This window comes from Pogona vitticeps, chromosome 1 (assembly GCF_051106095.1).
Source record: "Pogona vitticeps strain Pit_001003342236 chromosome 1, PviZW2.1, whole genome shotgun sequence".
NCBI classification, from domain to species: domain Eukaryota; kingdom Metazoa; phylum Chordata; class Lepidosauria; order Squamata; family Agamidae; genus Pogona; species Pogona vitticeps.
In genome coordinates this window covers 160,227,179-160,241,928 of record NC_135783.1, presented here as the reverse complement: position 1 = coordinate 160,241,928, position 14,750 = coordinate 160,227,179, and the positions used below count along the sequence as shown (strand labels likewise).

At 40.3% G+C, this 14,750-nt stretch overlaps 1 protein-coding gene across 4 annotated transcripts in view; it reads left to right on the top strand.

Moving 5' to 3' along the window:
* EHBP1 (EH domain binding protein 1) overlaps nt 1-14,750 on the top strand; it is a 339,919-nt gene that overhangs the window by 72,381 nt on the left and 252,788 nt on the right. For all 4 annotated transcript variants that reach the window (XM_020790594.3, XM_020790589.3, XM_020790595.3 and 1 more), the window contains exon 5: nt 7,909-7,962. In XM_020790594.3, the coding sequence (XP_020646253.3) occupies nt 7,909-7,962 (54 nt within the window). The remainder of the gene's footprint in view (nt 1-7,908; nt 7,963-14,750) is intronic.

Here is a 14,750-nt window from a genome sequence, read left to right as displayed (position 1 = left end):
TAGCAGTCACCAGTGGATACTTGGAAACCCTTAAAAGCTTACCAGTCAATCAATGAACAAAATATTTATCTGAAATATGATGTAGGGGGCCTGTGCACCAGTATTGTGGCATACTCTCTTTGGCATGTTCCCATATCTCCACAATGAATTCCTTGCCATGAGGTTTCCATAGTCTCTAACACTATATAGATGAAAATAAGGACATACCTGTGTGTCAGCAGTCTAATGGGGGTATACTCGACCCACTAATCCAATTTCCTTGATTTTAAAAGTCAAGTTAAAATGAAAATCCATTAAGAAAACGGAAAACTCTTGTGCTACTTTAAAGACATAAGAAACCCATTCTAATATGAGCTTTCGTGGACTTGAATCAGTTTCATCAGACACATTAAATATTATCCAGAATTAGAGGCATATATTCTCATAGCAGTGGGGGATTGTAAAGAGTGAGTTTTGAGGAATATAATTTAATGTTCCCACCCCAACCCCAGTTTTGTGCATCTGTTTTTGAAACTCAGGGTAATGGTTCATAAGTCTGATGTAGTGGGCTGCAGTTTTTATGCTCGAAAGTACTGCTCCCCTCATGGAATGTACAGAAAATCACATTGGTAGATTTTGATATTCAGGCAGATGTATACCATTAGAGATTCTCTCTCAAATATCAAGGGCCCAAGATATTTAGAGCTTTAAATTTCAATGCTAACGTGTTGAACACAGATTGGACGCATTATGATATTTAGCGCCTTTCCTTTAAAACTGGTGTTTCATGGTTTGCATGTGATGTTCCCAGCAGTCATCTGGTTGCCACATTTGGCACTAGATGTATTGTCTTTGTCATTGTTGAGAGTAGACCCTTGTAGAATTCTTTGCAGTAATCTAGACTAGAAGTTGCAAGTAGGTGAACTATTGTAGTCAGATTGTTTTGGTCTAATAGTGTCTCAAAACTGTTCAAAAGTACTCTAAGGCCAGTGTCAAAGATAAAGCTAAGAACACTGCAAAACTACACAACTGCACCTTCAAAGAGAGTGTAAATTCCATTCCAGGCAGTAACAGTTGCCCAATTACTGGATCGAAGAATCGCCAATACGCATATTCGTTTTGTTTTTGGCATTCAGTTTCAGTTTATTAGTCCACATACATCCCATTGCAATACAGTACAGAGCCCCACCTGTCTAATGGGAGGGAGAGAAGCTTTCTGTAGATGTTAAATAGAGTGAGGGACAGGAAGAAGCTTAGTAGCCCCACAGCATCAGTATTCGGAACTGACCCTGCAGTTAGAAGGAGAAATATCATAGTACTATGTGTCTAAATGCCACTTGATAGCATCAGTCTAATAAGATAGAATAGTTGAGGTTAAAATCCAAATGAATTCCTGTCTTTCCCCCACAACTGTTCATCCACGACCACCATGCATGTTTCAGTCTATGTGATATTCCAGAATCTATGTAATGTTCATGAGTATATTTCATGGTTAAACTTGTAAAATTAATAACTTTGCAGTAAAGTCTTGTTTGTATTGACTCTGATGTAGGTCCAGACAAATTTGCCTGGTTCTTTATCAAATGTGACATTCAAATGTAAGGAACATTCCAGGGCAAAAGAATAGTCCTAACTACAAGAAAGTGCCAACTATATCTACCTTTGCTGAACTAATACAAGTTGATGGTGTACCATCACTTGTAATATTGTGTGTAGTTAAAAGTCACAACTAAGGATAAGATTTTCAAAATTAAAGGACTCCCAGACCCATAATTCAGTGGGAAACCCCCAGACCAAATTACAATGTCAAGATGTAAAATTTTAAATGCATAAGAGTATTAAAATAATTAAGAGCAATGTACAAAAAGTAGCCCTGAAAATGAAAATTGTTTTACAAATGAGGTTTGAACAACAGTTTACTAAAATTATTGCAAAATGATTAGCCAGCTCTCCATCTAAGCAACATCATTGTGCCATAGCATTTCTGACAGTTGAACGTGTTTTATAAATGATAACAAAACATAAACAAAGAATGACGGTCTTGCACTCTCTATAGCTTTAATACACTGGTTTTCCAGGATTCTGGTTTTCCAATATTCTGTTCCAGGACCTTGGTGGACTAGATGCTTAATGCTACATGCCTTTATTCCTCCAGGCATTGCATGGTAAGACTGTTTATCATCATAGTGGCAGCCTGGTATATTCTGAATTACAGACCCTTGAAGTTACAAAGAGTGCAGGAACAATGGAATTTCCTATTTTTTAAAAAAACTCTTGGTGTACCAGGCTCTTGAACCTCCAGGTTCTACAAAAAGAATTGTTGATAGTTGGCGAAGAAAATATAAGGGTATAAGTAATGGCCAGAAAATATAGAGAGTAAAGGATCAGAAACATTCAACTCATTTTCCTCCATAGATTTCAACCTGGTTTGGCTGGATGAGCATTTAGGATTATTTTGTGTGTGTTATTAATATGCTTAAAGGCTAAGAAAGTGATTTTATTTGATATATTTTTATTCTTAAGAACCTAGATATTTTAGAGATGCATTCTAAGTATTTTATTTTTTAAACATGCTTTTTTAAGCTAGAAGCTCCTGCATTTTTGAATGTAAGCTATTGCAATTTTGAAATACAGTGGTGCCCCGCATAGTGAGGTTAATCCGTTCCAGATTAACCCTCGCTATGTGAAATCGTCGCTAAATGGAACGTAAAAGCCCATCGTTTAATGCGTTCCAATGGGCCCTAAACTTACAGTTCAGCGAAGTTTCCTCCATAGCGGCAGCCATTTTTGCGCCCTGGGTAAGCGAGGAGAGGGCACGAAAACGCTGCGCACGGCCATTTCGGGCGTCCGGCAGCCATTTTAGATCCGCCGAACAGCTGATCGCCCGATTCTGTGGGAGGCTTGGGGGGGCGGTGGCAAGAGGAGGAGAAGAGGGAAAGTGGGGGGTAGGACGCGCGAGTGAGCGGCTTCCCTCCCTTCGCCTGCCTGCCTTGCCGCCTGCCTTCCTCCCTGGGGGCATCAGGAGAAGGACGAGGAGGACGAGGAAAAGTGGGGGGAGGACACACGAGCGTGCAGCTTCCCTCCCTTTGCCTGCCTGCCTGGCCGCCTGCCTTCCTCCCTGGGGGCGTCAGGAGAAGGACGAGGAGGAAGAGGGAAAGGGGGGGAGGACGCGCGAGTGTGCGGCTTCCCTCCCTTCGCCTGCCTGCCTGCCTGCCTGCCCACCTGCGTTCCTCCCTGGCCAGCGCGGCCCCGCATCATTCTCGCGGTGGCGGCAGCAGCTCCTTCCTGGCACCCGTCTTCAGCCCGTCTTCGGTAAGTGAGTTTTTTCCATAGGGACCGACGCTATGCCTCCGCATTAGCGATCCTGGAGAAGGGATCGCTATGCGGATTCGTCGTTATACGGTGCGCTCGTTATGCGAGGCACCACTGTATAATTATAACATGGCTTGAGTATTAGCTTGAAGCTGAAATTAAGTTTTCATATATTTTAAGCATTTGTGCCTACTTTTTCCATAAGTGTAAGATAAGACTTTTGAATTTTTTGCAACAACTTTGAAGTATTTTTGTGCTTATGGAACATAGAAGCAATGTAGAAATAAAGATTGTAGAATTAGATAAGCTGACGTTGCCTGGAATTATTGCAATAATGAAAAGATATATGCGTTGATACCCATATGATTTGTGATATGATTGGAAAGGTTTGTCTGATTTCATTCTGGAATTAACTCTTTTGGGACAAATTCCGGCTGTGATGAACACAGGCTTCAGATTTTTCCTAGAGGTATATAAAGTTCTTTAGGGCTCTTAAGGAGATGTCCAGGCATCAGGACCCCTTGACCTAACAATGGGACTGGGATCCCTCAAATCAGCAAGAGGTAGAGCATCCCCTTCACCTCTATACCATTTAAATGCTGCTTCTTTCAACCTCTAGAAAAATGCCACACTGCACTCTGGGAATTGATAGGATTACTTGTGATTTGCAAAGGTGCATGGAGGAATGAGTTCTGATGAAGGCTGCCTCCCATTTAGAGTGTAAGCAGGCAGCGTTTGTCAGAACTCATTCCCCCACTCATGTTTGTGGTTGCAGGAAATCTTTGGGACTTCTACTGTGTAGGAGGATGCTTTTCTAATGGTTCGAAGACACAGCATGGGAATGGCATGGAGGCAGGGGGGATGCCCATACCTCATAATTTGACTTGTGGGGTCCTTCAATTCTGAAAATCCCATGGCAAATCATAACACCTGGAAAAAAGACTTTGCAAAACTGGGGAAATCTGGACAAGGTGAAGAACATGGCAACCAGAAAGATTTTCTTACTCTTTCATAAGGCTGCAAGCAGGGCTAATCACAGAAAGTCAATGATAAGTTAAAGATAAATATAAAAAAATCTTTTCACCCAACACATAGTTGAACATAGTCCATAGTTATCTACCACAGGGAGATAGCCCATGGAGGATGGAGCTATTAGTAGCTACTAGTCATGAGATAAACATATTCCTTCCATTACCAGAGATAGTATGCTAGTATGTCAGTTGCTAAGGAGCATGAGCCAAAAGGTGCTGTTACACTTATGTCCTCCTTGTGTTGCACTTATCTCCTGTTTATGGGTGTTGCATGCAAAAGCGAAATGGATTTGTTGGTGAGTGAACAGATATAGAGCCAACAGGGTTCTTCTTGTGATCCTGTGTTGATTTCTCAAGCTAATATCAGTCAAAAGAAAGCCTAGTTTTGTTTTCCTAGGTAAAGGATGGCTTCATTTGAGTCAAGAGTTTATCAGAATTTTTCCCAGGACATTACACATTCGAGCTTTATTCTAATTAAGAAGAAAGACAATAAGAAAGACGATAAATAATGCCTCGTACCATATAAAGACAATATCTTAACAGCACTGATTAACTGTTGTGGTGGTGATTATGTGCTGTTAGGTTATTTCCAAATTATGGTTACCCTATGAATTAGTGATTTCCAAAAGGCCCTCTCATCAACAGGCCCTGCTCAACTCTTGAAAACTCAGGGCTATGACATTTTATTGAGCCAATTCACCGCTGTGGCCTTCAATTTTTCCCAGTACAGTGGTGCCTCGCTTAGCAATTGCTTCGTTTAATGATGTATTCGCTTAGCGATGGGGTTTTTTGAGGAATTTTCTGCATCGTTTAACGATGTTCTCTATGGGCGATTTTCACTTAACGATGTCCATTTTCGCTCATTTAAAAGTGTCTTAAAATGTTTGAAATCTGTTTTAAATGCTTGGAATCGTTAGTGCACCTTGTAAAACATTTCCAAACTTAATTTGGCTTTGTTCTGAGTCTTCGTTAATTTTTGGTGAATTCCCCCCCCCATTGGAATGCATTGATTCAATGCATTCCAGTGGGGGGGGGGGAATTCACCAAAAATTAACGAAGACTCAGAACAAAGTCAAATTAAGTTTGCAAATGTTTCACAAGGTGCACTAACGATTCCAAGCATTTAAAACAGATTTCAAACATTTTAAGACACTTTTAAATGAGTGAAAACGGACATCGCAAAGCCATTGAAATGCATTGAATAGGCTTCAGTGCATTCCAATGGGGGAAACATTGTTTCGCTTAGCGATGTTTCCTATGGCGATTTTCGCTTAAGGATGGTAATCCGTTCCCATTGGAACGGATTAACCGGCTTTCAGTGCATTCCTATGGGAAATGGTGTTTCGCTTAGCTATGTTTTCTCATAGCGATGTTTTTTAACCAATTAACATCGTTAAGCGAGGCACCACTGTATTATCCTCTTTCCAGAGGGTTTTCTCATGATGTGCCCAAAATATGAGGTAGCAACTTACTACTTGTTTTTCAAAATATGAACTGAGAGTTTTGCTTCTGGCTGCAGATTCTTGATTGTGTTGTGTGACATGGAACTGTGATCTTTAACCCAAGCTGCAGTAGAAAAGATTGTACATTTATATGGGAGAATTTCTATGATCAAGTGGGCGACCTACAGAAAAATGCTAATATGAATAAAGACCAGGAAGTGATAAAACATAGCAAATGCAGAGAGTTAAAATATTTTGATCATATAATAAACAAAAAGATAATGCTGAACAAGATTAGAGTTACGACTAGTTCAGTGGCAGAATACGTTAGAACATAACCTAATGTAATTTCTCCCAGGATCTCATTAGAGCCTCTCACAAAACTGCTAGAGACATGTGAAATGGAAAAACAAAAACCAGATGGTCTCTGTACATTTGTAAAATGGCTTGGATACTGAAACTTATGAGCAGAAGAAAGTTCATATAAAGGTGTTTTCTTCTCCCTTTTTCTTCAGTCCAGCTTGGTGCATAGCAGAGGAATCTATCTTGAGTGAGAAAGGATTATTCTGAATAACAATACAGTATGGTACAAAGGCTATCCCAGAGGGGTGAATTGGACAGTATCAGGTAGAGGCAGTTTGTGCAAGATGCCTCTGTCCAGTGTTGGTAAATTCCCTGCTCTCCCCGTAGCTTCCTGTACTATGCAATCAAGGAGTGTCTCCTGACGTTTCAGAGACACTTGGGGAAGGCTCTGTAAGGAAGATAGGAGATGGAAGAGCCCCTTTATTTCAACTTCCTTTTGTTTACAGTTGCTAGCCAATGTTTTTACTTTTCAAATAACAGAAGGGCGGATATCCATGGCAGAAAGTGAGACTTTGGAACTCTTTAAATGTTGACTGCCTTCCATTTACAATTATGCCCAGCACTGCAGACGTTTCACAACTTGAAGTAAAACTATAAGCAATACCATTTATGGGGAGGAAAGACTCTAGTTCAGTAAAATGTTGTATGTGTTATTTCATTTAATGTGTACATTAAAAGTCAGTGGCTTCTAAAAGAGCCCTTGGCCAGGATTAAAACTGTGATGAGAGGAGCAGAGGACTTTAATACCCCTTCTCCCGTTTGATTCTTGGAAAATTCCTCTGCCTAGTGGTAAAGCTTTTTATCACTTGCATGTTCGCAAAAATATTTCCACAGATATAGCAGTTAACAGTGAGAAGAATAGGCTTCAATTTAGAGAAGGATGCAAGAGAGGTCCATGTGTACAACACTGACTGTTTCTTTACTTTTCAGCACGAGCAACAAAGACATTCTGGTAATATGGGAAGCTAATATTTATTTGGCCAGTATCCTGTTTATGTGTGCGGAACTGAGCTGCAGGAGTTACTGAAGTGATCTAACAAAAGACAGGTTGCATGCCCTAGTGGAGCACGACTGACATCTCATCAGATCACCAGAGAATTGCACTGTTGAAGCTCTATGTGTGAATAAACACTAGAAAGGATATACAGTAGTTGCTATATTTTTAAAAATATAAACCTTCAGTATTCTGGGTGTGATGAAAGCTATCAGTGATAGAAATAATCCTAGCAGAGGAAAAATAGTTATTGCCTGTATGGATCAGTTTTGTTACTCAGAGTCTCTTGGTCATCCTGAAATTTGATTGGAGTTAGGAGAAGAACAAGAGAGGTTACAAATTCCCCTAAAATGGCTTTTGAGACCATTATCCAAGTTACCCTTCTAGAAAGACTGCCTGATTAAAGAATGGGTCGGGGGAGGCATTGAATGGTAGTGATTCGTTCCCTGTCTAGTTGGTGCTATAGGAACTATAACAATTTTTGTTATTCTTTGCCTCTTGCTTTGATTCTGCTTGTCAATTCAGCATTTTTTTTGTTTGTTGTTTATCTTCATGGAAACATATTTAAAATAAACAAAAATTAAAAATGTAGGGTTCTTGGAAGTTTTGAAAGAAAACTTCTAGTGAGTCTGCAGGATTGCTGTGGTATCATTATGAAATGTTAAAAAATGTATTTACAAAAAAAGGGGGGGGAGAAAAGAAAACAGCAAAGAATGCAAGTGGAAATAGAACTGGTTTTTAAAAATATTTCTCAGAAACCAATGTAATTTATATCTACATTTTTTAGGATCCTCATGCTGAAGAATTTGAAGACAAAGAGTGGACATTTGTGATAGAAAATGTAAGTGAAAATTGTTTTTTTTTCCATCTTGGTTTTCAGGTACATGAAGGTAGAACAGTTTGCCTTTACTCAGGATATGGAGTTTGTAATTTCCTCACTTCATACAAAAGATGGAATAGGAATCAGAGTCATACAGGTTCAAGGAAATAAGGTGTTATTGGTTTATGAGCATTGGTTAATAAGTAGGTTTTTCAGCATTACTTCCTTTTTATATCAGCTGATTAGATTTATATAAATTTTACTGTCAATACAAATACAGTTTTTTTCCATATTAAGAGTTCAAAAATGTTCCAGTTTGATTTTATTGAATGGTATGGGATGTTTGCCTATAACTACATGAAGTGTCACTTCCAGTGAATTTTGTTTTGAAATATGCAGTGATCAGTGAAGTAACCTAAGCTACTCTGTGGTGTCTTGGTGAGGTAACTTGTAGTAAGAGTAATACAAAACAGTAGAGTTAAAGGAAACAAAAAAAAAAATCAAAATTAAGCATCAGTGTTCCTATCAAATAAACTTTGAGCAAAGTGGGGAAATTTTCCTAAGGTTCATAGCACCACACAGTGGTCAGAGAATAAATATACGATTTGTGATTTGGGAAAATAAATGCAGGTTTGCCTTGCAGGTTTTTTGTTTGTTTGTTTGTTTGTTGTTTGTTTGTTTGTTTTTGGAGCAGTCGTAGAACCAGACTGTGTGGCCTTGGGCAAGCTGCTCAGTCCCAGGGGGCCCCAAAGAAGAAGGAAATAGTAAAGCACTTCTATATATTCTCTTATCTATCTAGAAAACACTGGAAAGGGTCACCACAAGTCAGAAATGATTTGATGACATAAAATTATTAGAGCTGGTATAGATTAGTATGTTTGAGTGCCTGGCTGCTGGGGTGGCCAGGAGTACAGATTCCCTACTGTGCCTCCTGGGATACGCACCAGCTGACATCAGGGAAGATGTGGCTGAGGGGGCCTATGTGCAACACCATCTGCGTGGACTTGAGCAAGCTGTATGATTCCAGAGCAATACCAGAAAGGAAAAGGACTAAACCCGTTCTGAGTATTTTATAACTAGAAAACCCTGGAAAGGATGGCTGTAAGTCAGAGGTTTGCTCTGACTTAGGTGCTGCAGTTCACTGGTTCTTAACCTTGGGTTACTCAGGAGTTTTGGACTGCAACTCCCAGAAGCCTTCACCACCAGCTGTCCTGACTGAGGTTTCTGGGAGTTGCAGTTCAAAAGCATCCGAGTAACAAAAGTTAAGAACCACTGCTGTAGTTGACACAGGTCTTACTGATAAGCCCGCTTGTCTTGTTATAATGGATACATTTCAGCTGGTGCAGCCTGATGATGTGGACAGGATCTTTGGAGAGGTGAAAACCACTACATGAGGTAGCCCTTGCCCTTCCTGGCTTATAAGATTAGTCAGAGGGGGATTGGCTGAGTGGGTTAGAAGGGTGATTAATGCCTCTGTGTGACAAGGCAAGGTACCAAAATGCCTAAAGAAGGCAGTAAGACTTTGGTTTAAAAGCCATCCTGGAATCCACTGTATTAGATAATTAGCAGCCAGTCTCCAATATTTCATTTTTGAGCAAGGTCTTGGAGCATGTTGTGGTATTCTAGATCCCTTTCAGTCTGGTTTCAGGCCTGGTTATGGAACAGCAATCACTTTGGTTGCCTTGGTGGATGACCTATGCTGGGAAATGGGCAGAGGGAGTGTGTCCCTGTTGGTTCTGCTGCACCTCTCAATGGCTTTCTATATCATTGGCCATGGTGCCTTCTGGGGTGCCTTTCTGGGTTGGGTCTTGCAGGTACTATCTTAAAATGGTTCTAGTCTTCCTGGATGGTTGAACTTAGAAGTTGTATTGAAGAAATAACTATTCAACTCCCTGGCCGTTAGCCTGTGGTGTTCCCCAGGGTTCATGGCTGAAACCCATGTTATTCAGCATCTACATAAAACTGCTGGGAGGTATTGGCCAGATTTTGGAGGATCAGTGCCATCAGTATGGTGGCAACTCTATCTTTCCTTCCCATCCCTGTTCCTTGAGATCTCTAATCTGGTCATGGTAACGCATGCCTTAATTTTATGTTGTCTGGATTACTGCAGTGTGCTCTGCATGGGGCTGTCTTTGAAGAATGTTCAGATACAGTGGTGCCCCGCTTGATGACAAAAATAGCTTTATCATGACTTTGCAATCGCATAACAATGTTTCGATGGGGTTTTTTCACTTTACGATGAATAGTTCCCTACTTCGGGAACCGTTTTTTTGCTAGATGATGATTAGAAACAACTGATCAGCATTTCGCAAAATGGCTCCCCACTGTTTTCCGGACCGATTGTTGGCAAGGCAGGGATCCCAATATGGCCGTCCTATGGAGGATCTTCGCTGGACGATGAGGTATCTCCCCCATTGACTGGTTTTCAATATATTCCAATGGCGTTTTTTTTCGCTTGATGACGATTTCGCTTAACAGCAATTTTCCTGGAACACATTATCATCGTCAAGCGGGGCACCACTGTACTCCAGTTGGCCAGACTGCTAACTGGTGCTGGTTGGTGGGAGCACACAACTCCCTTACTACAACAGCTTCAGTGGTTCCAGTTTGCTTCCAGACTCAATTCAAGATAGTTATTACCTGTAAAGCCCTGTATGGCTTGGATCCACACTGTTTGAAGAATTGTTGTCATCTCACGTGAACCTACTAGGCTTCAAAGATCTTCCGGGGAGGCCCTTCTCTCGATTCTACAACCTTCCCAGGCTTGTTTGGTGAGGACACAAGAGAGGGCATTCCCAGTGGTTGCTCCCAGGCTTTGGAATATGCTGCCCCAAGGGGCCCACTCCCTCTTGTCCTTCCATCATCGGGCAAAGACCTTCATCTTTGAGCAGGCTTTTAAACAATGTGGTGGTCTAAGGAATGTTCAATTTATGAAAACTAGATATTTAACATGTTTTTAAAAATGTTTTAAAATGTTCCTAATCCTGACTGTCTAATTTGTTTTTAGTATATAGTGTTGCATGGCATGGTAAATGTTATAACTGAATGATTTTAATTGCTGTGAGCTGCCTTGGGTTCCCTATGGCAATAAAGGCAGGATATAAATAAGTTAAATAGATGTATAAATAAATATTATTCTCAATGTAGCATCTGGAGTAAATTTTGTGCTGTAAATTTTGTCTATGCCAGTAGCCACTCCTGTTTCTTTGGCTACAATGGGGTAATTCTTTGCTACTTGTTTCATGCAGTAATTTCTTACTTCAAAGTGTTTGTATCCCTTAACTGGGATTCTTCTGTACTTTTTTAAAAAAAGAAATTGTAGCAGCTTCAGGATGCTTATCAGCTCTGGGACCCTGTTTCCCTGAAAATAAGACCTTACCTGAAAATAATCCCTAGCACGATTTTTCAGGATGCTCGTAATATAAGCCCTACCCCCAAAATAAGCCCCAGTTAAGCAAAACCCTGTCCTCCACCATTGTGCAGCAACCAGAAGAATATGACATGACTGCATTTGAATAAATGTAGATTATTGCACATGAAAAAAATACGTAATACATCCCCTGAAAATAAGCCCTAATGTATTTTTGGAGCAAAAATTAATACAAGACCCAGTCTTATTTTCGGGAAAACACGGTAAAGGTAAAGGTTCTCCTTGACAATTTGTCCAGTCGTGTCCGACTCTAGGCAGCGGTGCTCATCCCCATTTCCAACCCATAGAGCTAGCATTTGTCCACAGACAATCCTCCGTGGTCACGTGGCCAGCGTTACTAGACATGAAACGCCGTTTACCTTCCCACCAAGGTGGTACCTATTTATCTACAGTACTTGCATTTTTGCATTTTGCATGCTTTCGAACTGCTAGGTTGGTGGGAGCTAGGACAAGTCATGTGGATTCGATCTTACGACTGCAAGTCTTCTGACCTTGCAGCACAGTGGCTTCAGCGGTTTAACCCGCAGCGCCACCACAACTAGAGTCAAATAAGAAAACAAGATTCAGTGGTGCCCCGCATAGCAAAGATCCTCCATAGGGGCGGCCATTTTCGGTGCCTCTAAAGCGAGGGAACACAGTGGGCGGCCATTTTGGAACCGCCAATCAGCTGTGTGAAAATGGGGCCTTTGGGAGGACCACGGGGGAGGGAACCCTTCCCCGCGGTCCTTCCGAAGCCACCGCCGGCATTTTCGCCCAGCTGAGTGGCGGTGGCTTCACCAATTTAAAACATAAGTACAAATAATAGTATATACACAAGCATGGTGCCACCATACTAGCAGATTAAAAAGTACAAATACAAATATGTACATTCTCCAAAATTCTCGGTTAAAAACAAAATACAAAGAGATTAAGAAGCCACTGGCAATGGTGCGGCTGAAAAATATTGTAAATAAATAAAATAAATAAATAATTTCATTAAAAGCCAAGTAATTTCATGTGGGTCTTCAGATGAGGTATAAGGTATTCCCACAATGTGAAGATAGAAAAATACTATTAGATACAAATCTGTTATTTATTTAGAATATTTTTACCCTGCCTTTCTCCTTAAAAGGGTTCAATGTGGCTTACATCATTAAAAGATGTATGTATTAAATCTAAATATTAAAGCTAACAACAGCTGTTTCACACACACACACACACACACACACACACACACACACACACACACACACACACACACACACACACACAGAGAGAGAGGGAGAGAGAGACACACACAGACACAGACACCAATTTAGGAAATCATTTCAGCTACCTGGTGAGGTGACCTGTAAACAAAGAAGCTATAGTATATCCCACATGTTTGTGAGCTGCGCAGTTTGTTTCCTGCAATAAACTGCAAAAGTTGTTTCTTCTGGAATGATCTTTTTAGATCCTTAAAGGAGTGGTATGAGTTATTTATTGTGAGGTGCCATGATGCAGACAAATGAAGATTTTCAAAACGTAGATTCTTTTCTTGTTTGTTGTTGTTGCATGCCAGGCCCTCCTGTCTTCCACTGCCCCCTGGAATTTGTCTTTTCTTGGTACCTTACCTCATGGATTTCAGTTAGCTCATTTTTATTAAAAATCTTAAAGTGGGGGGAGTTTATCTAATAATAAAACAGACTGTGTTTGTATGTCTGTCTCAGCCATAGGGCTGAAATCACAGGACCTGAAATTTGACCTGGAGACCAAATGGATCCTGTGGAGGAGTGTGCACTTGTTATTCAAATAAATGTATCAATTTTGGTTAATAAAGTCTGCCTTTGATGGCTGTAACTCCTGTCTGCAGTACCATCTGGTGCCACTAGGTGCCAGATCTTCCTTAACTAGGAGAAACTGGAAATTTCTCCAGGAAATGTCATCCAGGTCTATTTCTTCCTGGAAATAGACCTGGATGATTTGTAGATAGGACCTCTTGGAAGTTTCATGGGGTATTTTCCTCCCAATATGCTTTTAAAAGTACCAAGAGAGAAAGGAGGAATTCCTTGCACTTGATGAAGGGGTAAGAGTAAGAAGAAGTAATGTGAAAATGTAAATGAGAACAGAAAGACTGGTGAATGGAAAGGAAAAAAGAGCAGAGATGAGAGATAGCAGAGGAGAAAGAGCAGGATATAGTGCAATTAAGGGGTTTCTGACCTATGCAGAGACTTATGTGAGACCCTCATAATACGATCACTATCACCTAGATACAAACTGGCTGAAATCCTGTCCATATAGCTCTGTGTGTCCTGTAGGGATGTTGTCATTATCAACGACATCACCACTGATTAAAGATTTCCTTTAGGCATTTCAAGTTACATGCTACTTCGCTGCATTGTGTACAAGTTCTGTACACCCCAAAATTGCTTGTAATTGGCAGTGATTTGCCTTTAATCAGTGGTGATTTGCTGATGATGATAACATAACTGTTGTACACACCAAGCTGCAGAACAGGATTTCAGCCACTGCCAGGGAATAGTAAAACTTGTATAATTAATACTATCTCTTTGTAAATAAAATAAATTTGTAGCACATATGCGGTTATTTTATTTTTTAAAAAATCAGAAAGTTTATTTTAGTTACAGGATACAAGCTGCTTAGATTTTTGTACATTTCTCTCTACTCCCAACCTGAACTACGTTTTAGCTTTAAAATTAAAAAAAATGGCATTTTTCAGAATTAAATATCTGCATTTAATACATTTAGAGTAGAGAGCTTGTAGTACAGACATGCTTTCCTGGCCCTCTAATTCCCCTGTCATATTCTGCTGTATGTGATTATGTGAACTGTGACTGGTTGCCTGTGTAAATTAGCCTGGGTCTTCTGGTCTAGATATAGCTCAGAATTAAATGCTGCTTTGTCAGCCATCTCATTCTTGTTCTGCTTTGAATGTAATAGAAAACTAGAAAAGTGTGTTCAGTTTTTTAATACAGCATTTGCTTACATTAAATATTTTGCACTTGGTTCTAGTTCAGAAATCTTGGAGATTAGGTTTTTGGAGCAAAACTTATAGCACATCTTGCCTTGATGGGCTGATTTTTTTTCCCTAAATGAAGGGAGTGGTAGAAAACCTTTTGAATATTGCAGTTTTGCTGGACCAAATCCTATGCATATAGTCTTCATGTCTTATAGCTGATTTTGAGTTTAATATATATCCAGATGTACCGAGTGTGGTGTAGAGCAGTGGTTCTTAACCTTGGGTTACTCAGGTGTTTTTGGACTGCAACTCCCAGAAGCCTTCACCACCAGCTGTGCTGGCTGGGGTTTCTGGGAGATGCAGTTCAAAAGCACCTGAGTAACCCAAGGTTAAGAACCAGTGGTGTAGAGGATAGAGAAAAGGACTAGAGGTTCAGGAGAC